Source organism: Equus quagga, chromosome 11, assembly GCF_021613505.1.
Source record: "Equus quagga isolate Etosha38 chromosome 11, UCLA_HA_Equagga_1.0, whole genome shotgun sequence".
Classification (NCBI taxonomy): domain Eukaryota; kingdom Metazoa; phylum Chordata; class Mammalia; order Perissodactyla; family Equidae; genus Equus; species Equus quagga.
The window spans coordinates 41,960,871-41,983,720 of record NC_060277.1 but is presented as its reverse complement, the minus strand read 5'-3'; the positions used below and the strand labels follow the sequence as shown (position 1 = coordinate 41,983,720).

Genomic DNA, 22,850 nt, shown 5'->3' with positions numbered 1-22,850 from the left:
ACAGAACAAGACAAAAGGCCCAGACAACAGGCTTATAGAGATGCCTGTGTCTTATGACAAACAAAAAGACAGAGATAAGGAAAAGTCTATCTCTGGGAGGAAAAGGATCTACGACCAGTGAGTACTCAAATCCTAGAGTCACTGAATCCAAGAAGCTAGCCTCACCAACATTTTCTCCTGCTAATCTAAATTTAGAAGAGCAAAAAACTCACCACTCTTGCTTCCATTGGACTCTGCCGGCAGAGATCCGGGAGACTGACGTGGTAAGAACTCTTACCTCTTGCCGGCTCTCGTCAGGGGTCCGGGATCTCTCGGCCGCAGCAGTCCAGGAGCAAGCAGTGTACAGCCAGTGAAATTTCATCCTGCTGACTACGCCAAAACTGTAGGGGAGGAGGACATTTCCTCTCCCCATATGGGGGTTCGTCTGGCTGGAGAACGAATTAAATTCACATGAGACAGAATAGCAAGAGAAAATTAAACAAAGCTTTATGAGGAACCATGGCCCGGGGCCTTTCTTCCCGAAGGAAGAAAGGGCACCCCCACTTAGGGTTGCTGGGGTGATCAGGCCCAGAAACCCAAAGTTGGGGCTCCCAGGGGTGGAGCCTTTTACTCTTTAAAGATTTCTTTGTTTCCCGGTTGCAAAGCTCAAACGGAGACGAAAATGGCCATTGTAACTCCAAGAGAGACAAAAGAAACGGGTCCATTACCGTGAAAAATCCCCCCTGAACCTAGGGCAGCGTCCTACCCATTGTTCCTACTGTGGGGTTCCTATAGCAAGAGGTGATGGGGGCATCCCCCGGCATTGCATCCCTTGTATACCTTCCCTGTTATGCCTGGCAGTAACAGGTGTCTGGTGCCTATTCTGCCTGACAGCATAGGCCTGGTGAATGGTCCCCGAGAGAAAAGGAGAAAGAAAAGGAGCCATTACCTTGAAAATCCCCCCACTGGGGTTCCTGTAGCAAGGGATGATGGGGGCATCCCTTGAACATCTTCCCTATTCTGCCTGGCAGGAATAGGTGCCTGGTGAATGGTCCCAGAGAGAAAAGGGAGCCATTACCTTGAAAATCCCCCCAATGGAGTTCCTGTAGCAAGGGATGATAGGGGCATCCCTTGAACATCTTCCCTATTCTGCCTGACAGTAATAGGTGCCTGGCGAATGGTCCCCAGGATAAAAGGGCAAAGACAGTGAGAAAGAGAAAGACAGTGAGGAATTTTCCGCCAGTCTGGGGGACATTCTACCCAATTGCATCCTGGAGCCATTCTCCCAAGAAGGGGTTCCCATACTCCACCAAAGGTTAGAGTTTGGTACTTTCCTTGAACTGGAGTCCCGAGTGGGACTTTCCTCGCAGTTCAGAGAGTGGTCAGGTGCCAGAGGGAGGGATCCCAATCCAGCCTTAGGAAAAGAAACCTTCCACGGGAGTCTTGGAGATTGGCGGCCGTCCTAATGACTTAAGTGGCCGACCCGCGCCCACGTAAAATTTGTCTATTAGAGATAGAGTCAGGAAGGAATGGATTAATTCATTCTCCATCACCCTGAGGCTTAAGGTACTGATTCTCTTCAAGCTGAATGCCACAATTTGCCCCAAAGAGTAGCCATGGTCAGCAAACGTGGATTCATACAACTGTCCGAGAAAGTTCCCGATGGAGCCGTGAATCTAGATCCATCCTTGAAAAAGAGCAGGAAGGAATGGATTAATTCATTTTCCATCACCCTCAGGCTTAAGGTACTGATTCTCTTCAGGCTGAATGCCACAATTTGCCCCATAGAGTAGCCATGGGCAGCAAACGTGGATTCATACAGCCATCCAAGAAAGTTCCCGATGGAGAAGTGAATTTAGATCCATCCTTGAAAAAGAGAAAGGCACAAGGAAGAAAAGGGCACTTACCAGAACTCGAGCTCACAAGCCGATGAAGCAATTCCCCGTACGGGCCACCAGAAATGATGCGGGGTCGGTGAGCCGAGGAGTCAAAAGAAAGATTTCTTAGACTCTCAAGATCTGGCAGTAGTGCTCTTTTATTTAGAGAATAGTGTGGAACAGCATGGGGACAGGACCCATGGGCAGTCAGAGCTTCTGCTGCCGCTGCTTCTGCTGCCCCCGCTGGCATGGGGACAGGACCCACGGGCGGTCAGAGCTCCTGCTGCTGCCTCTGCATGGGGACGGGACCCATGGGCAGTCAGAGCTCCTGCTGCTGCCCCTGCTGGCATGGGGACAGGTCCCATGGGCAGGCAGAGCTGGTGCGTGGGGACAGGACCCACGGGCAGTCAGAGCTCCTGCTGCTGCCCTGAGTTGAGGGTTAGGGCTAATTTTATAAGACATGGGTACATGACTTATTTTTACTGGAAAAAAAGAAAAGATGATGCAAAAAGTCATTAAATGATTTCAGTGCAGATGGGGTCTGGTTATTGTGCGGTCATATAACTTTAGATACGAATCTGGCCATATAGATCGGCATGCAGGTGAGGATGCCCCGGGCTTCTCTCCCTGGGGCAGTCCTAATTCATACCATAAAAAAAAAGTCCACTGGGTCACATAGTTTGGCATGTTAGGCCAGGTCACCTTGGGCTTCTCTGGCTGGGGCAGCCTTAATCCACATCATTTACCTTGAGCCTTTGTTTATAAAGCATAGCTATTTTAACAGAGTTGAAATTCCATTGTATATACCTTTTTATACTAAAAATATGTCATCAGCTAACTGGATTACTTGTTTTGCAAGTAGCAGTGCTCTTACCACTTAGACTGATAGTATGAATTGACTAATTTTACCTTAATGTGTTCCTAGAGGAGAATTAAAAATGAAAAATACTTCAGAAAGCCATATATGGACTTTATGGTAAACATTTTATTAATTACTTTAAGTATTTTATAATAGAGCTTTTTTATTTAAAAAAATTCACCTGCAATAGTTTTCCCTATTGTTTTTCTCCCACAGTTTCCCCTTTGGAATAGTCAATAAGAAAAACGGGACTAAGTTTCCCCTGGGGATATAGCTCGTATTACTGTAAGGAGGTGATGGCCATTATCAGGGACACAAAATTAAACTCTGGTCACCTGAACAAAAATCTCAGCCAGGAAGGAGTTTGGTTTTCACACGCCCAACCTTACTGCACAGCAGCTCTCATGGCTCTGCTTTGGCCTACAATCTGGTGGCCGGCTGAGAGATCCGGGAGAGAAACTGCCTCTTCATATTTCCTTCTCAGTTTCTGCTATGTTCAAGATATGTCTTACCTGATCATTCTATTTTCGTGCTTTGTAATACTGTACACCAGAAAAAAGGATCATGGAGAGATATCAAGTGCATATGTTCGAAACCCAGGGGAGTGCTCACAATACTAGTTTAGTAGGTTCCTTCTACCAGATGACTTGTACTGCATCAGCACAAGTACCTCATTTAAAAGGTTTTTCCCCAGGCCAGCCCCGTGGCCGAGTGGTTGTGTTCGTATGCTCTGCTTCAGCGGCCGGTAGTTTTGCCGGTTCGAATCCTGGGTGTGGACATGGCACTGCTCATCAGGCCGTGCTGAGGTGGCGTCCCACATGCCACAACTGGAGGGACCCACAACTGAAAATACACAACTATGTACCGGGGGGCTTTGGGGAGAAAAAGGAAAAATAAAATCTTTTAAAAAAACAGTTTTTTTCCCATTAGTAAGCAGAGAAGCATTTTCTAAATACAGTAGCAAATAGTTGTTGACACCCTTATAAAAATCATTTTACTGTGGCTTTCTTAAAAATTATGTCTTTTCTTGGAGACCCAGTTTGCTACTATAGCTTTGAATTATCTGGCGTCTCCCCCAAAATTGCAGCTCTTGGTGTTAGGGATGAGGAAAAAGAAACCTTTTTGCTTTGTTTGTATGGATTTCATGTCTTCATTTCTTTCATAATAAAGGTGCTCTTAAAATTAGCAACAGAAATTACAATACTCCTATTCCTTACTCCTTAGTTCTGACGAACTGATGAGTTTGACAAGAGATCTTTCATTTGCTAAGTTTAGCTCTAGAGGAAACACCTGCAACTAAGATAAAACTACTGGCCCCGGGTGAAAGAGCAGGTACGTCATGGTGTGCCAGCAGATCGCTCTGGCACAGGTGTGTCTTCTGCCTCCCTCCTGAGTCCTCTCCTAATAGCTCTTCCAAGCACTGTCCCTCTGCCACTCTCTCTATACCTTTTCTTTTGTGTCCCCATATCCTGTTACCCCAATTTGTCATTCTCTGGACCCCTTTAGCCACTTGCTGATCGATGAAACTTGGTCACCTACAAACTAGCCTGAGGAGCTTAGAATTCTGCTCCCCACCTTCAGAACAGTTTCATGGGAAAATGCAAAATGACAAAAAATTACTATGAGTTCAATACTTTTAAACAAATTTGTATTTTATTCACCACTATAGCATCCACAAACTTCCAGAAAAAATAACAGTTATTGATATGTGAAACATTCTTCAGTCTACAGACAATGCTCAGTGCACACGTGAATTATGGAACTTCTTAGAGTAACTCTGCAGCCACAGGGCATTTCAGCAATATTATTTAAGTCTTTAGAACAAACAGCCCTACACCGCTTCCTGTTAAAATCCACTTTACAATGATAGACGAACTGAATAATAACCAAGTCATCAACTTCTAAAAACAGTCTTGGACTTCCCTACAATGTATTCTTTTAGCACAAAATAAGCAAAAGGTGCAGGTATGCCACACTCCATCTGCCTTCTAGCATCTCGTGAGAAAATAGCTGGGCCAGTCTGACTTTCCCAGAAGTTGAAGTTGGGTTTAGGTGCAGATATTCTTAAATATATATATATATATATCATATATGCCAGAATTCAGGAAGACAATATGTCTTGAAAGGACTCAAGCAATGGCAGTTTTCTATCTTATAAGAGTCACCTAACAAAATCAGGGGGAAAAGGTGAAGACATACTTATTAATTATTCCTGAGGATATGACCTTGGAGAACAAGCATTGGAGATCATTAGTAGTAGGCTTTTTTAAAAGTCATTGAAAAGAAGAATACAAGAAGTAACTATTTGTGGAGACTGCGAATTTGCAAGGGGAAAAACCCCTAACCTAATGTTTAACAAATGGTTCTCGAGACTCAGTAAAATCTCCACTGACGGCATCCTACTCAATTTTTTTTCCTGTCCTTTTCATTTGGAATCATTGAGAACTAACCTACTCAGTTTAAAACATGTTCTATCTTAAATAACTACAAGGGAACTGTGAGATGACTAAAGATGTTGTTCCAATGATGATAAAGACCGTGCCGTAGAAGACGCCTGTGAAGAATTTGAATAAAATGATTTGATTGAGCAAAAAGCAATTTTTCTAAATTAATATGATTTTGTATAACTTGTGGCATTAAATGTAAATAAGTATTTAAATATCTAAATTAATAAATGGTTTTGAGTTTTTAATTTACATCCATAAAAATTTAGACTGAAACTGTAATTAAGTAATGTAGATTTTAAAGCTACATAATCAAGTTGGAAAAAGACACTAACACTTGTGGCATGTGTGTGTGTGTGTGTGTTTACGGAGTGGAGGAGTGACAAGAGCTTCCCCAGGCGATTCCAATCCTGGCCTTCCACCATGCCCCTTCCCCATCCCTTTTAATAACTACAGCCCAAACAATGTCTCCCAAATTATAAGAATTGTCTAGAATGCGTATTTAAATACAGATTCCCAGAACTCTGCCAAGAGATTCTGATTCAAGAAGACTTGGGCAGAGAGGGAATTTGCATTTTTAAGCATGCTAGATGACTCTTAAGATCAGGTAACTTTGGGAAACACTGGCCTAGAGCATTAAATGAAACAGTATGACAGGAATTGGTGGCACCGTTTCTTGCCCATTATAAACCTGAGTTCCTTCATCTCCTACTGAGATGGAAAGACATACAGGACTGGTCTCTCCCACTCCGCCCCCTTTACTGGCTGCTTCCCATAGAGGGGAAGTGAGAGCCTCGTTACCAAGACCACCTTACAGAGGGCTGGAAGTCTGGAGTTCGTTGCCGGTAACTGACTGTCCAGGTGATGAAAGCAGGGCACCACAGGGGTGAGCTCCCCGCAAGGCCAGAGGCAGGGAGAATTGGGTAGCAGCCAGAGGGACTTGGGCAATCATGGAAGCCAGAAGCAAACACAAACAGTTCGTAGTAATGGAATTCTCCAGTGCTGGTGAGGGTTAGTATGGAAGAAACAGAGATGTTAATTGCTCTGCTGTAGTTGGCCATTCAAGGAAAGGGCCTTAGGTTTTTGACTCTCAGTTCTGGGGGACTAGAAAGATCCCCTTGTCCCAGCAGATTCTTAGTACAGTTTGAGGAAGCAGGCGGTCAAGGCCTCGGGCAGCTGGACGCTAGTGCACGTCCTCCTCCATCTCTCCCTCCACCCTGGGAGGCAGATCAGATCCCTTTCCTGGGGAAGGGCCTTGTCCACCTGGTTCTTGGGAGTGTCAAAATAGCGCAAAAGGGCAAAACTCACACAGATTTTTGATACCGGATAAGACCAACGTCATCTGATTTAACAAAGGACCCCACAGAAGTTAGATATGAACTCATGAGTCACCAAACTCCAAGTCAAGTTAATTCCTTACTATATTCAAAGACAGGGTCTATAGTAAAACAGGATCTCTCAGGACTCCAGCCCCTGGGACCCCCACTGCTAGTACAACCCAGCAGACAAAAACATCCGAGGGAGGGCAAAGGCAAGGAAAACGGCTCTGGTAAACACAGCAGAAAGCCCTGATCCAAAGAAAGAAAAACTCAAGAACTTCCTCAGAATTTCCCCTATGTTTGTTAAGATCTTAAAATTCACAGAGAGAAGGAAAATATTTTAGGCTAGAAAGAAAATCCTCAGATTTCTTTGATCTGGCTAATGGGTTCCCTAGCAATGCTCTACAAATTGTAGGTCAAGACCCATTAGGGGATTGTGAGATCTTTTTAAAAAAGGAAATGAAAGAGAAAAATACTAGAATGCATTGCATGTAGAAAGAATAGCACTTCACAGGATTTTTTAAAAGTAATATTTCTAAGTATGAGTGTGTGATAGGCTGAAACGTGAATTGTATTTATTGTGGCTCGAAACAATAAAAAGTTTCAAATGGATTTCATAAAGGGTTAAGTCCTATAGTTCTGTTTCAGGGCAGTTTTAAGCATACCATTCAAACATTGCTTTGGGCCTGAGTTCACATGGTGGTTCTTTTTTTTTTTTCCTCTGAGGAAGATTTGCCCTGAGCGAACATCTGTGCCAATCTTCCTCTGTTTTGTGGATGTGGGCCGCCAGCACAGCACGGCCACTGACAGGGCAGTGTGGGTCCGTGCCTGGGAACTGAAGCCCAGCTACCAAAGCGGAACACACTGCACTTAACCATGAGGCCTCCAGGGCTGCCCGGTTCTGCTTTTTAAGATAGTTTATTTTTTCAAGATTGAATACTGAGGACTGGACTCCATCTCAGCTTTAACTGCTAAATCATTTACTGAAACTAAAAATGCAAAATTCTACAAGGAAAAACTATTGACTGGTGTTTACTGGACTAGTCTTAAAGATCTCATTTTGGATTTTGTTTCTAATTTGTTTGTTTTTATTTATTTACTTATTTTTAATAACATGTTTTATACAGAAAATAAATTTAAATTTATTTGTTTGTTTTGGTGGAACTGAATTGTTCCTTGGAATAACATGATACAATTTGAAGTATCTTTAAAATTATAATAAGGACTATTAAAGCCTGTTTTTTCACTTTACCATGACTATTAGAAAAATCTGCAAAGATACTAATGGTACAACCAAAACAGGATCACTGCCTGAACTTAAGTTGAATTTATGATAAAAGTAGATGCTTGAGGACCTGCTGGGCCAAATTTGGCACATTTTAAAGTATCATCCAACCTTTCAAAATTCTAGATGATCTAAAAAAGCTCTACGTTAGCCTATATTCTACCATCAGATTCTTCTCACATCTTCTACTGTCCTCATGTCCACATATTAAGAGAACATAAACATCGACCTTAGGCAGCCCTCATAGGTCCCTGGGAGAAACAGATTGAAAAGAGGAGTAACAGTAAAATAAACTTTTTATTAAGCCTAATTCTGGAAATGATATTGATTTCATATATATATTAAGTTAGAAAAGTATGAACATTAAAATAACTAACATTTAAAACTGACTTGTAAGATAATTCACCTCTTTTCTTAATTATAAGGAAAGGCACTACTTCAATAAACATTTCCACTTTCACAGCCTACTTCTTATAGTATATTTAGTCTTATAGTAAATTAACATTAAATGTAGCTTTTGATCTGCTATTGGCTGAACAACTTAACCTCTCAGATGGTAGTTATGGCTATCCATGGTCTTTGCTGGAGTGGTGAAGTCCTATATAACTGTCGTTGTAAAAACTGACACCTATAAGGGCCTATCTAAAATTAAAGTAGTTTATCTTCTGTTATTTTTAGATATTAAAATCCTTCCATCTCCAGTGGCTGTCTTTTAGCGATTTTACACAATATCTGGCATATAATAGGTGTCCTATTAATCATCATTGAATGAACGAATATTATAATGTCCCTCAGAAAATGACTGACAAATGAGTCAAAACTCACATTCCTCTTATTTACCACACACTGTACAGGCACGCTGGTTCAGCTCTGCTGAGGGAGGATGAGCTACAGCTGGAGAGGGAGGTCGGGAGGCAGGTTCTTGCAGACTTTATTAAGGAGTTTGATATCCAGAATGGAGAGTTATGAAGGGTGTTAAGCAAGGGAGTGATGTGGTCAGAACGGTTCTTTACAAAGGTCACACTGGGTCTTGTGCGGAGAATGGAGTGGATGGATGGATGAGGCAGAGATATGGTTAAGAGGCAATTGAGATCCAAACGAGGAGATGGCAGTCCAAACCAGGATGGTGGCAGAAGAGACAGAGAGAATAGATTCAACAGATGTTTGTAAGGCTGAGCTGAAAGAACTGGGTGATTAATGGAGGAGGTGTGCAGGAAAGAAAAGTCAAGATGAGGCCCACATTTCTGGAAAGGATGCCAGCGAGGACAGTCATGCCATCACAGAAGGAAGAGGAGAAGACTTAGCAAGAAGGAAGCCAGTTCAATTTTAGACACGTTAGATTTGAGGGCCCTCTTACAGAAGATTCCAGTAAAGGCATGCTACTGGCAATTTTAAATATAGGTCTAAAGCTCAAGAAAAGATTAAGATTGAAATGTATCTTTTTGAATTTCAATCCAGATCAGTATTTTGTTTTCTATAAGTTATGATTATATATATTAAAAATTCAAGGTAAAAGGCTGAATATAGCTAAGATCGAAGGCTTATTCTCTCTCGATTTTCTGTTTGATATACTATGGCTTCTTAAAAAACCAAATGGCTGTAAAAAGTATTTAAATTTTCTTCTGATATTTAAACACTCTCTGTTAATATTATTTTTGGCACTAGAGTTACTTAATGGATTAGGAAAAAAAAACATAATCTTTGTTGACTTTCTTCGCTGAGTAAAGAACATTTATAAGACTGCTCCTATTGATTGTTGCATCAGAAAAGGCATTTTAAATAGCCCAGCATTTCAGCCTTCATAAGCCCATGCAGGAGTGAATCCCAAACTTCAAGTCACTCTCTTCAGGTTTGTGAAAAGAGGGCATTTAAGGGGATGTTGGGTGAGGCTGCTTAGGGTTGAGAGGGTGGACTTGAGTCAGACTCCAGGCCTTGTGTCTTACTAGTAATACGATCTTGACCAAGTTATTTCATCTCTTTGGCCTCGGTTGCCTCATCTGTAAAAGAGGAGTGATAACAGTACCTACCTCCTGGGTTTATGACGATAAGTCATGTAAAAGCGTTTAAGAGTGGTGTGGCATATTGTGTGCACTCAATCGATATTTATTATTCTTAAACGATTCTGTTAAAAATAACATTTTCTTTCTCCTAAACTCAACATCACCACTGATTAAGAATCTTGGAAATAATTATTTCAGATGAGGTTTTCCGATCAGAAACAGGATTTCATGTATCTAATGCTAGCCTTCTCTGAGCACTCTTAGGGGATCTGTAAAAGTCATTATGGAGTGCAGTCTTACTAAGCAAGTAAGGAACAGTAAGGTGAACTCTTGGAGAAGAATTTCCAGATGGCTAGGGATTAGGGCCAGAGCAGCAAGAATTAATATCTAAAGTTTACTGAAATAACAGATGTCTAGTTCTACAGTTCTATAATCAAAAGAGGCATGTCCCCATCAAAAATATGGAGAGATAAGAGGATTTAAAAAAAAGTAAAAGTGTGAATCCAATTTAAATAGAGCAATTTATCCTCATTTCCATAAGATCAGGATAAACACATTTTACTAAAGGGACCCAACAGGGCCAACGAAGCAGTGACATGCGTGTATGGTAAACAACCTCATAAATATGAGGACCTTACTTCCTTTTCACCAAAGAGACCGTTCTGCTCCCAGAAAGATTAGTTATGAATATGCCTGAAATAAAATGAGAGCCTTATCAACTCCTGAGTGCATGACGCACGCTTTTAAATTGTCAGTTAACATTCTCGAAAGCAATGGTTTAACAACGGTCACACATGACATACAGCTTAAAGTAAAACACAATACCATACCTGATTACAAATCACATACAGCCCGTGTACGTTGACTACAAACTGTATATTAATAATCAAAACAGTTCAGCTGTTTTTCTGGAGTATGTTTCAAACAGAGTTAGCATATAACCCGTATATGACAATATTGCTGTGTTTTTAGTCATTTTATATCTAAGGGTCAAAATATATTATGTTCACAAAATAACACTGTGTGTGAATATCAACCAGTTTTTTACTTATATTCCTTCAAATACACCCTTACCCTGGTCATACACACTGATCTACATCACTGAAAATAAGCAAAGAAGATAATTTACAGTCTCCCCTCCACAGAGAAGTTCTAATTGCTCTAGAAACCTGTAAGTGAAGTTCTCAACCTTTGAAAAGGAGCAAAAATGTTCCAGAGCAGTCACAGTAGCCATGTATGTGGACTTTGTATTCATAGCACTAGATTTGAGATCTAAACATGGCCATACACGTCACAGTAAGCTAAGTCCCATATCAAAAATAAAATGCAAAAGGAATTGAAGAGATTTTGTAATTCCAATAGCACAGACTTCAAAACTGAACGCTTACACGTAACTCCTACATCTGTCTTTAACTAAGAGGTCATTGTCATGCTTACAGGTTTGAGGCAGTAATCCATATATTAGTGTGTGATTAATCAGAGTGCACTTACTACCATGAACTTGGGTCCTATGCCATAGCATTAATTTTGCCTTTCCCCCAAAGAATCATTTGCTCTTGAAGTAATAGGCTTTTAAGGCACATTTTAACAAAAACCCATCATACACCCAAGCTTATAAATGGAAGCTCCTCCTGGTTACAATAATATACATACCTAAGTAACGTGTGATTTACCAGACAGGCGAGTGTCGCTATCTGGAGGATAAAGTCGCATTAGAAAAGCGATCCTTTACTTGCTTATTCAAAAAGAAACATCGTGTAAAAAATATTAGAGAATTAGATTTATAAGAATAACCCACATGTACCAGGCCTACTGGCAAAGGTCCAACAGGGTGTAGGTCTGGAAATTAGCGAAAAGGCTTCCCTGGAGCCCTGGGGTCCTACCCACCCAGGTTTCTGCATAAGAATCACAAGGAAGGGAGTTAGGGCACCTTCACGATTTTTAAGAAATTTCCTTCCAAAATGCACAGACCCTTGGGAGGGCTCAAACTTCAAACCCCAATCAGCTACCTTCTTAAACTGCAGTTACCAGCCTCAGAGGACTAGGACTCGGGGAGAAGGAGAGAGGATGGAAAGAAGCCACAGAAAGAAGTGGGATAGTTTCAAGGACAAGTTGCTTTAGAAACTTGATACATTTTGCTAGGAACAGCTGTGATATCCCTATGAGGCTCTGCTAAAAAAATAGAAAATAAAAATCTAATACCTACAAGCATGCCTCAGGGCAGTGACCCTGAGGATGGACCTAGAATTATCTACCGGGAATGGTTTGGGATGGGGGTCGATTTAGGAGTGTCCTAACTTGCTGTTAGTCTACGGTAAACATGAGTGGAAGAACTTCACAGAAACAAATACATAACTAACCATGCTGAATGTAGTGGCCACTCTCTGTCCGCTGACCTTCAGGGGTTTTCAGGATGGCTTTTCAGCCGAGCAGAGCAAGCTGCTGGCAAGCTGAGCTCTAGTTCAACCATATGGTGGCAACAGGCAGAGTCCACAAGGCCCACTGTCACAGTGGAGATGACTCAGAGGTGACAAATGTGCCCACCAGGATTAGGCCCTGTGGCAGAGATCTGAGACATTCCTTGTGGTCATGGAGCAATAAAAAACCGGTCCTAAATAAGTACTTCAAATGTTGCACAATAACAGGCCCACTTCACAGGGGCCAAACACATGGAACTGTATATATATATATTTTTAAATCTGCAGTTGTCAATCACCTACATTTGGGAAACCATGTGGCCTCTGATGTGACTTTAGCTTGGGTGGCAGGTACAGACAAGCCATCAGAAACCCTGCAATTCAGCAACATTCTTATTTCTTTCCAGTGATCGGCACCGTTTTGGAAATGTGGTCCCAAAGGTTATATAGAACAGTAACGCAGCAAAAAGAAATAAGCTCTCTGTAGAAAGTGATTATAGAGATGTGTGTTGAGGTAAAGAGCTCGGTAATAACTGCTGAGTAGGGAAGCACGGCCAAGGCTATAGAAATTTCTAGATAAATTTGGTGCTATTATTCTACAAAACTCCTGTTTATGCCAGCTATAAGCAGGGGCCAGTTCTTATTGCTCCTGGAGCTTGCTGCCCCAACCTGTTCCAGCTCCACTGAAAAAGGATTTTGCTCAACAATTGGTAGCAAAGATCCCCAAATTTATAAAAAGTCATTGCCAATGCATCGCTTTTTGATGTTCTGATTGCCATATAGAGACAGTACACATGTCCTTGACACCAAGTACAGAAAAAAGCTTAGAAAAGTTGTTTTATCAAAGTTTAGTCCAATGAGAAAAAAACATGAAAAAGTGCAAAATATATACAGTTCCTGGCAGGTCTCACACAGGATTTTTCCTACTACAGACCATAAAAGTTTACATTTAGGTAATGAAATTACAGTGGATTTCACTTCATTGTTAATATACAAGTTTTTGCTTCAAAGTGCTTACTTTATTTAAAAAAGAGAAGATCAAGAGGGTTGCAGGAATTTTTTTTTTTTACAACAAATATATGTCATGTGTCCCAATCTCCTTCTTCCTCTAGTGCAACACAGCGCAGCAGCCTCACTGAAAAGTCTGATTTCAAAAGATGCTCCTGAGACCTCACCTACAGCAGCACCCTAGGGGTCCCGTTGGGAGTGGCTCCTTTTTTCTTCTGCAGCCGATTCTGAACCTTTCGCGATTTCACCACTTTCATCCTCACCTCAAAAACTTCATGGATGGCCTTCCGGAAGCAATGAAAATTATAGTCAATAAGCCCTGGAGAAGAAAACAAAAACATTTAGAATTGTCCAATAGAAATAATCTCCCTCTTTCCATGTCCGCCATGGCGAAAACAAGCCAGTAGGGGGCAGTAGAGGAGCGGCCTTAGCATGAGGTCCATAGATTTCCCCGGGAGGTCTGCAGCTGGGAGGCAGTCTCCTGAATGTGTATTTTTCAGTAAAGAAAGGTTCCCGAGTATATACCACATTTTCAAGGTGTCTATGACCCAAAAGATCTGAAGAACCATCTGAACTGCACTTTTTTTTTAACCTTTCAGAATTAAAGATGTCTTACAATTAGGATATATCTTCAATGAAATATTTATTATTATTTTTCCCCAAAAGGCATTATTAAAGTGACTGAGTGGAGGCAGACCCTGACTTGGAGTGTGGCTGAGACCTCAAAGCCATAGTATCAACCAAGTAATCGATCAATCAATATTTACTGAATATCACTTTCTTTAAGCCACTGTTGTAAAGCCCCCGGGAAAGCAGAGCCCTTGATTTCAGAGTGGTAACAGCCACCTCAGGTCAACTCGGAGCTCAGGAATCCAACAACCAATGACACACTCGGTTTTTCCATATTAAGTAAATTTTAAACAGAGAAATACTAGGAGAGAATCTTCTTGTGTTTTCAGGAATTAATTAGCAGTACAAAAATAGAATAAAAGATAATCCAAAGTCTTGAGTGTATTTTTCATCATCACCACTAATTCATAAAAGTGTCATGCATACTTTATTAGGATAAGTCAGTTGGTTCTATTTACTATCTTTAAACTTATTAAAATAACTAGCCCAACAATTGTTTCCATCCACTCAGGTGATGCTTCCAAAGCCCCAACCAAAGAAAGAATCGAGATTCCAGCCAAGGAGTGAAATTCTTCAAAGGAGTCACAACTAACTGCAGGTGAAGTGCGGAAAGGAAACACAGCCTCCGCTTCCAGGAGCAGGAAACCCTCTGAGCGGCGCCCTCTGCTGCTTTTGCATCGCTAGTGACCACAGGTGCCCTAAGACTAGGAAATCATTTCCTCCAGAAAAGACCAATGGACAGTAAGGGGGAACGTAACCAGAAATAAACAAGGAACAAAGAAATGACCTTATTTAGTGGGAATTTGGATATGAGATGTGAGAACAACCTCACAATTCTCTACCTATCCTATTTGCCTTAGGAAGAAAGCTTAGCTTGACTTTGGGTCCATGAAGAGGGTGCAATCAAATACTCAACTAGGGAAATTTCAGACATATCCTACTGATACTTCCTGACAAATCTTAACTTATTCATCTTTGCATATTTTTAAATGTAACAGCAATCTTGCTACATTTTGAGCTTTAAAAGTGAAAATTCACAACTGAGGTTTTTAAAGGAAGTAAGCATTCATATAAAGACTTCGCTGTTTATTTTCAACCCTTTTATTAAAGGCAGTTGAAAATACAGGAACAGAGACATGAACAGAATAAGCACTGTCTTCACTCCCATACACGTCCCACAACATCCTTCTCTAGTTCAGTGGTTCTCAACCCTAGCTGCACATAAAAAACACCCAGGGAACTTTAAAAAATTAACTAACCCTGGGCGCCTCTCCCAGGAATTCTATTCTAATTATTTGGAGGAGGACCCAAATTTCCATTATTTTTTTAACCGCCTCCTTTCCCAAGGTGCCTGTAATGTGCAGCCAAGGCTAAGAACCACATACCTGCTTTCAGCCCTCTGCATTCTGCCAAAGCAGTGATGGAGATCATTAACCAAAACTCAGAAGGAAACCAACAGGAGGAAACGCTAATCAACAAGTGATTATCAGCACCAACAGGACTCAACTACACTTGAGATTAACGCAACAAAAACAAATTAAGCTACTCCACACATTTCTAAGCATTAAGTTCTTTTTTAAAGATAACTTCCTGATAGCTGGGGTGACCCACTCATCCCATTTGCCTGGGACTTCCCCAGTTTCAGCACTGAGGGTCTCCTGCCCCAGGACCCCCTCTGTCCCAGGCAAATGGAGATGGGTGGTCACCCTAAAAAGCACACAAGTTTAACACGATGGGGTTAAACATTAAGTCTGCCTATTTATTTACATTTCTTAATTATAACATAACATTAAAACTAATACCTAGGTTTCTAGTTAGTTTAATAAATTCTACAAAATCTGCCTATCCTCAGAGGTGATCCCACCTAGGTAGTTTAGCAATAACTTACCCAAGATCCACATGATAAATTCCTGCTTACATTTACATCCACAACCATAGATGGATGTTAAAATGAGTGGGCAAAAGAGTGAGGAGAAACAGGATTTGCACAGTTTGAAAGTATTAACTACAAAAGGAAAGACAGGAACTTTCCAGTGGAAAAACCTGGCAGATGCTATGTTAACTAAATCAAAGTCAGTATCACCAGTAATAAGACGCCAACCTCATGAACCACTTGAGACAACACTCTGAGAGGGACATGACGCCATTTCTGGGTGGTATTGTTGCCAAAGTACATAATCTCATTCTAACTGTGTGAAAACATCAGACAAACCAATTTGAGGGATATTCTGCAAAATAATTGATCAGCACTCTTCAAAAGGGTCAAGGTCATGAAAGACAAGGAACTATCCCGGATTGGAGGAGACTAGGAGAAATGACAATTAAATCAATTTGGGATCCTGGAACAGAAAAAGGACGTTTTTTGAAAATCTGGTGAAATTTGAATAAGGTCTGTAGTTATGTTGATAGCATTGTAGCAACGTTCATTCCCTAGTTTTGATAACTGTACTGCAGTATATAAGATGTTAACATTTGGGGAAGCTAGATGAGGAACATTTGTAAACTATGTACTAGTTTTGCAACTTTTCTGTTAAGTCTAAAATCAGTTCAAATTACAAGCTCTCTAGGTTGATTCTAATGTATCCTAAATTTTAGGACCTGCTGCCACCCTAGATGGTACTGGGACTGTAGTTGTACTATTTGCATTAATTTTATTTTCCTTTTTTTTTTTTTTTGAGGAAGATTAGCCCTGAGCTAACTACTGCCAGTCCTCCTCTTTTTGCTGAGGAAGCCTGACCCTGAGCTAACATCGTGCCCATCTTCCTCTATTTTATATGTGGGACGCCTACCACAGCATGGCGTGCCAAGCAGTGCCATGTCCGCACCCAGGATCCAAACCGGCCAACCCTGGGCCCCCAAGAAGCGGAACGTGCGCACTTAACCGCTGCACCACCGAGCCGGCCCCATAATTTTATTTTCCCAAGTTTCCAAAATCAACATGAAATATTAAACCAATACCAAATATAAATTCTGGAAATATTTTTAACCAAGGAAATACATGTATAATGGTTTAAAACACATTACACACAACTTATTCTATATGGGGAGAGACCTCAGAATCTTTAGCCCTGACTGTCCTACACTGGTGGTGTGACCTTGGGAGAAAGTCACTTACATTTCCCGTCCCTGGGTAAAATCATCTGTAATTGAGGGTGAAAAAAGGTATCGTCCTGTCTATCTCCAAAATTCCATGAATCTGTTACATAATCTGTTCTTACTTTCAACAAGATGAAAATAAGGAATAAAAGATATTAACACTATTTAACTAAAAGTTTTGAGGGCCAAGGACACATAAGGCAATTTGGTTGGTAATAGTAAATACAGGAAAAATACACAACTTCATTAAGAAGCAAGGAAATGTAAATTTACATGATATACCAGTTTTCAATGATCAATTTTTAATGTTAATACCCAATATTCATAAGAATACAGCAAAATGGACACACTCATTCTCTTAGTAGCATAAACCCATAACATCTTTCTGAAGGACATTTTGGTAAAATGCATTAGAAGCCACCAAAATGTGCCTACCCTTTGATGTAAGGAATTCCATTTGTTGAGGTTTTTCCTGAGGAAATAACTAAAAATGTACACAAATATTTAGAGCAAAGAATGTCATCATAGATTATTCAATAAACATCAAAATCTAGAAACAAAGTAAATTCCTAGAAATAGAAGAATTGAACACAATCATTAAAATGATGTAGTAAAAAACGATTTAGTGAAGTGGAAAGATGTTTGCAATAATTTAAGGGAAGGTTATAAAGTAGTATTTATCATACAATCCCATAGTTTATATGTGTATATATATATATTTTATATATATAAAAGAAAGGCTGGAAAGTTATGCAGAAAATGTTAAGAGTGATTTTCTGAGTGGAAAGCTTACCAATAACTATTTCTTTCTTTTTTTTTTTTGAGGAAGATCAGGCCTAAGCTAACACCTGCTGCCAATCCTCCTCTTTTTGCTGAGGAAGACTGGCCCTGAGCTAACATCAGCGCCCATCTTCCTCTACTTTATATGTGGGATGCCTGCCACAGCATGGCTTGCCACGTGGTGCCATGTGTGCACCCAGGATCGGAACCGGTGGACCCCTGGGTCGCCAAAGTGGAACGTGTGAACTTAACCCCTGAGCCACCAGGCCAGCCCCTTAATAACTATTTCTTTTCTGCTTATATATTGCTAAATCTTCTAAACGCATCTATTACTTTTGTGATAAAAACAATAAAATTCTAAAAATCTAAATTATGTTTTCATGGTCAATGAATCAGGAAAATTTTCATGATATAAATAAGTGAAAACATCAAGATTTAAAACTATAGAGACAATATGACCCCACTTTTGTTGGAAGGGAGAAAGAGCAGATGGGAGGGAGGAAGGGAGGAAAGGAGGAAGAAAGAAAAGCCCAGAAATTTAACATGGGGTTTAGCTCTAGATGGTGAAATGGAGTGGTTTTATTTTGTTCTTTATACTTTCCTAAATTTTCAAAGTATTTTTATAACGAACATGTATTGCTTATAAGGAAAAAAAGTAAATGTTACTATTGCCACTTTCTTGGGAATTTTTTTACCCAAAAAATTGGCAAATCATACCCTAGTTACTAGAAAAAATCCCTAGTCTTGTCAGTAAACTGGTATTTCCTAGTTTACATAGTAGGGGAAAAACAAGTGTCTTTATGAGGTTAATTGCTTTTGTTTTAAAATAAAACCAAATTTGGTCCTAAAAGGATATGTGGTGACCTTGTTAAGTATATTCATGTCTTCCCTCTTTGGAATCATGATGCCATCCTGTGTTTTGAGGACTTAATGTATGAAAGCTGAACAGAAGTTAATATTGTCCAGCTTTAATGTTGTATGAGTCCTGTCATCCCCTCCTTTAGTTGGGGGGAAGTAACAGGTCACCCAGTCCCTAAGACCTTCTAGAGGTGTGGACCAAGAGGGAGGTCCTCGGCCCTCACTATCGGCTGGGGGGCCCTCCCCTTGGTAGGAGACTTTACAGCCTGGCAATAAGGCCCCAGCCAGCTCCACGCCCAGAAAAGCTCAAGCCCCTGCTTCTGTGGCCACCTCAAGGCTGCATCACTAGGGGGCAGGCTGCTTCACGGATCCCAAAAGCTCGACTGATGTGGGCAGCAGCCAAGGGGGCCTGTGACCGAAGTCTGGAAACTGCAGGAGGATACTGCTGTCCCCACCACCTTCAACAAGCAGGAAAGGCAGTATTTGTCTGAATTGAAATGCTTCATTTAAATCACACAAAAAAATTACCTTTTCTTTCAAAGCTTTCCTCTCTGACAAAGCAAACAAGAGCCAGGAACTTTGTCACCTCTTTTAAATAAAGAACTGTTGTATTATTCAGCTTTATAATGGCTGTTGATTCCTTGTCATAGGGGGTTCCTGCTCCATCTTCTTTGAGACTAAATGGGGACAGAAACCAAAACATATTTGACCATCGAGAAAGAACGATGTAACCCAGCGACAGAGAGCAGCTTTAACACACAGGATGACAATCATAACGATAAGTAGTTTACACTTACAGTACCTTCAGCAAAAGACGTCAGAAACACACAATCACAAGAATACACACAGTGTATGGCAGTCACTTTCCCACTGACACAACGAGTGGCTGTTGCGGCAGCTAGGCAACCCTCCGGCGCCAGAGGAAAACAGGTGAGGGATGGAGTCTGCTCTCTCCCCTCCGCAGCCCACAAGGGCTTCTTGTGTTCTCACGACAGAATAGCCAGGCTGTCAAAAGCACGCTCTGATGAAAGCCCCAGATGGGCTGAAGAACTGTTCCAAACGAAAGAAGCCTCAAGAAACCTGACAGCCAAAGGCTGGACTAGACTCCAGATCAGGGGACAGAACCGCTATAAAAGACAGAACTGGGACCATCGGTAAAATTTCAGTATGGACTATATTTGAGAAAACAGAGTAGCCAAGTTAAACATGCGTAATCTGATCATTAAACCATGGTCCTGTAAGACAATGTCCTTGTTCTTAATAAATAGATGCTCAAGCAGCTAGGATCAAAGAATCATGATGTCTGCAACTGACTCCCAAATGGTTCAGCAAAAACAAGTACACACATGTATTAGAAAAAGAGGGGCTGGCCCCGTGGCTGAGTGGTTAAGTTCGTGCGCTCTGCTGCAGGCGGCCCAGTGTTTCGTTGGTTCGAATCCTGGGCACGGACATGGCACTGCTCATCAAACCACGCTGAGGCAGCGTCCCACATGCCATGACGAAGAATATACAACTATGTACCTGGGGGGCTTTGGGGATAAAAAGGAAAAAAAAAAAAAAAAAAGAAAAAGGGAAGAAGGACAAATATGACAAATTGATAAAAATTGATGAATCCCAGTGAAAAGTATATAGGAATTCATTGTACTATGCTTGCACATTTTCTATAGGTTTGAAATGTTTTCAAAATAAAAAGATAAATAGACATATTGGTCTATTTAAGCAAAGGTGTGAGACACCAATGACTCACGTTTGAATCCCAGCTCTCACTTACTGTGGGAGCTTGGGTGAGTTGAGTAAATTCTTTGAGCCTCAATTTCCTCCTCTGTATACACGAACAGTAATTAGTTCAAAGTTTCCTAATGCAATGACATAATCCATATATAGCACTGAGCAGAGTACTGAGAACACATAAAATGCACAATGAATGTTAACCATTATTATTATTATTACAATTATGACCAAAACTGAACCCTCTGAAGACACTGATGTAATCAAAGAGTTATGTATCCTTTCCTCACAGGCAAAGAGCACGTCCCTGTACCTTTTTCCCTTATCTGAAACTGTTTATACATTTGATTTATTTTTCCTTCCCAAATTTATGAATAATTGATCAGAAATTTGACTTAACTGGAATTGTGCTAAATTGTATTAATACAGCATAATAATTTAGCAGGTATTAAACCTTATAACTTTTATATAATAAGAGCCAGCATTTACTAAACATTTACCATGTGACGGGCACCATTCTTAGTTCTTAGCATGCGTTAGCCATTGTCTGGCACAAGATTCCTCCAAGCTAGTATTGAGGAACTATGGCTGGGAGAAAATAACATAACTTGGTTAAAGAAGATAAGGGGGTAGAGCCAGGACCTCACACTAGTGTTAATGCTTTTTTTTTTTTTAAGATTTTTTTTTTTAAATTATCCTTTTTCTCCCCAAAGCCCCCCAGTACATAGTTGTATATTCTTCATTGTGGGTCCTTCTAGTTGTGGCATGTGGGACGCCACCTCAGTGTGGCCCGATGAGCAGTGCCATGTCCGCGCCCAGGATTCGAACCAACGAAACACTGGGCCACCTGCAGCAGAGCACGCGAACTCAACCACTCGGCCACGAGGCCAGCCCCAGTGTTAATGCTTTTAATCTTGTAAATATCACAAGGATAGGGTGACAAACCAGATTAAATGAAAAGTCTGAATTGCAGAGTATATTTAAGGAAATGTAGGTTTTTAGTTTTGAGAATATTTTAAACTGGCACACACATGGCTACTTAAAAGTAAATTGTGGAAGTTAGTTTTTTAAAAAAAGGATTCAACTCACTATAATCAGTGAAAACATTAAAGAAAAACTCTATATGAAGTGTTGGATCTCAGATGTTAAAGATGCTTTAGCAAAATTCTTAGCTTTCTTTGCAGTATTTTTAGCTACTGTTTTTTAGACTGAATTTCTCTTGCTTATAAGTAACGTTCTGAGAACAATAAACTGAAACATTTTAAATTTTTTACCCAATGAAGAAAGCTGCATTTAAAATTTCCAAGTAAATATAATACTATATATAGATACTAAATGTTGTTTATTAACAGCATTTAATAACAAAGGAAAAATCTTAGGTGATAATGTTAAACGAAAAAAAGCAGGATATAAAATTATATATACAAAGTGATCACATGATCCTAAAAATTACACACAGAAATAAGAATAAAATACATAAAAATGTTAATAGTGACTGTCTCTAGGTGATGAGATTATGGCCTATTTTAATTTTATTCTTTACACTTTTATGTATTTTCGGCAATGAGCACGCATTACTTTCATAATCAGAAAAAAGTAAACAATAAACAGAGTAGAAACACAAACAAGAACAAAAAAATGATAGAAAGTGGTTGGGTTTTACAACTGCAACAACTATGTTCTACTCCTCCAGTTTTCACCTACAAAGCAATGAAACACAAGAAGATGAAATGTATTTTAAAGCGTGCATGTGCTTCTATGCGTAGAGCGGACCGGCCGTCGCAGGACTCCAGCTGAGATTGCCGAGCAGACCGACTGAGACCCAGGTCACCGCCTCTAGGGCTGCCGGTCTCCACCGGGCAGCTGAGACTGGCAGCGAGACCTCCAATCACAGGGCCGCCTGCATCCCGGGCGCTGCGCGCTTCCCCGGCCGCCCCCTGCCGGTAACTGGGCTGGCGCACTGCCGCTCCAGCAAACAGGCTGATGAAACCCAGGAACCGTGCCCCACTTGTGACCCAGACTGGTTCTTACTGAACCGGGTGGGTTCCCGGGAACACTGCACTCCGCCACAAAAAAACAACCTGACGGCAAGGCCCAGCTCCCTCCTCCTCCTCCCAGCCCCTCCCTCCCCGTGTTTGTTTTAGCTGGGTAAAAGTAACTCTGATTAACATAATTCACATGAACAACTTACCACTTATGTCTAATTACCATATGGCAAAATAATGATTACGCATATCATGAAATATATGCCAGATTAATTGTGCTGTTCATTGATTGCGAGAGCAATCTAAACTGTAATCAGGGTACATTCAGCTGCCATGACTCTTTCAAGGTCATCCACTCGCAGTTTAAAAACAAGAGAATACTGCAGGGCAGTAATCTTGGGAAATAAGCTCTAGTTCTAAAGCCAGATAGCAGTGTTTATAATAATAAGAATAAGAATGGCAGCTACATTTATCCAGGGTCTACCAGGGCAAGCCTAGTGATATTTCATCCTCATTACATTCCTGTGAGTAAGCATCACTTTTCCTATTTCATAATGGAAGGGACCGTGTGCATACCTGTGTGTA

The 22,850-nt window shown here is 40.7% G+C and overlaps 1 protein-coding gene across 1 annotated transcript in view; it reads right to left on the bottom strand.

The window, feature by feature from the left end:
• Positions 1-4,346: 4,346 nt before the first annotated feature.
• RRAGD (Ras related GTP binding D) overlaps positions 4,347-22,850 on the bottom strand; it is a 50,440-nt gene continuing 31,936 nt past the window's right edge. The window contains exons 6-7 of the mRNA XM_046675987.1: positions 19,081-19,229; positions 4,347-13,507 (exon numbers count right to left, since the gene is read on the bottom strand). Of these exons, the coding sequence (XP_046531943.1) occupies positions 13,356-13,507; positions 19,081-19,229 (301 nt within the window). The 3' untranslated portion in view covers positions 4,347-13,355. The remainder of the gene's footprint in view (positions 13,508-19,080; positions 19,230-22,850) is intronic.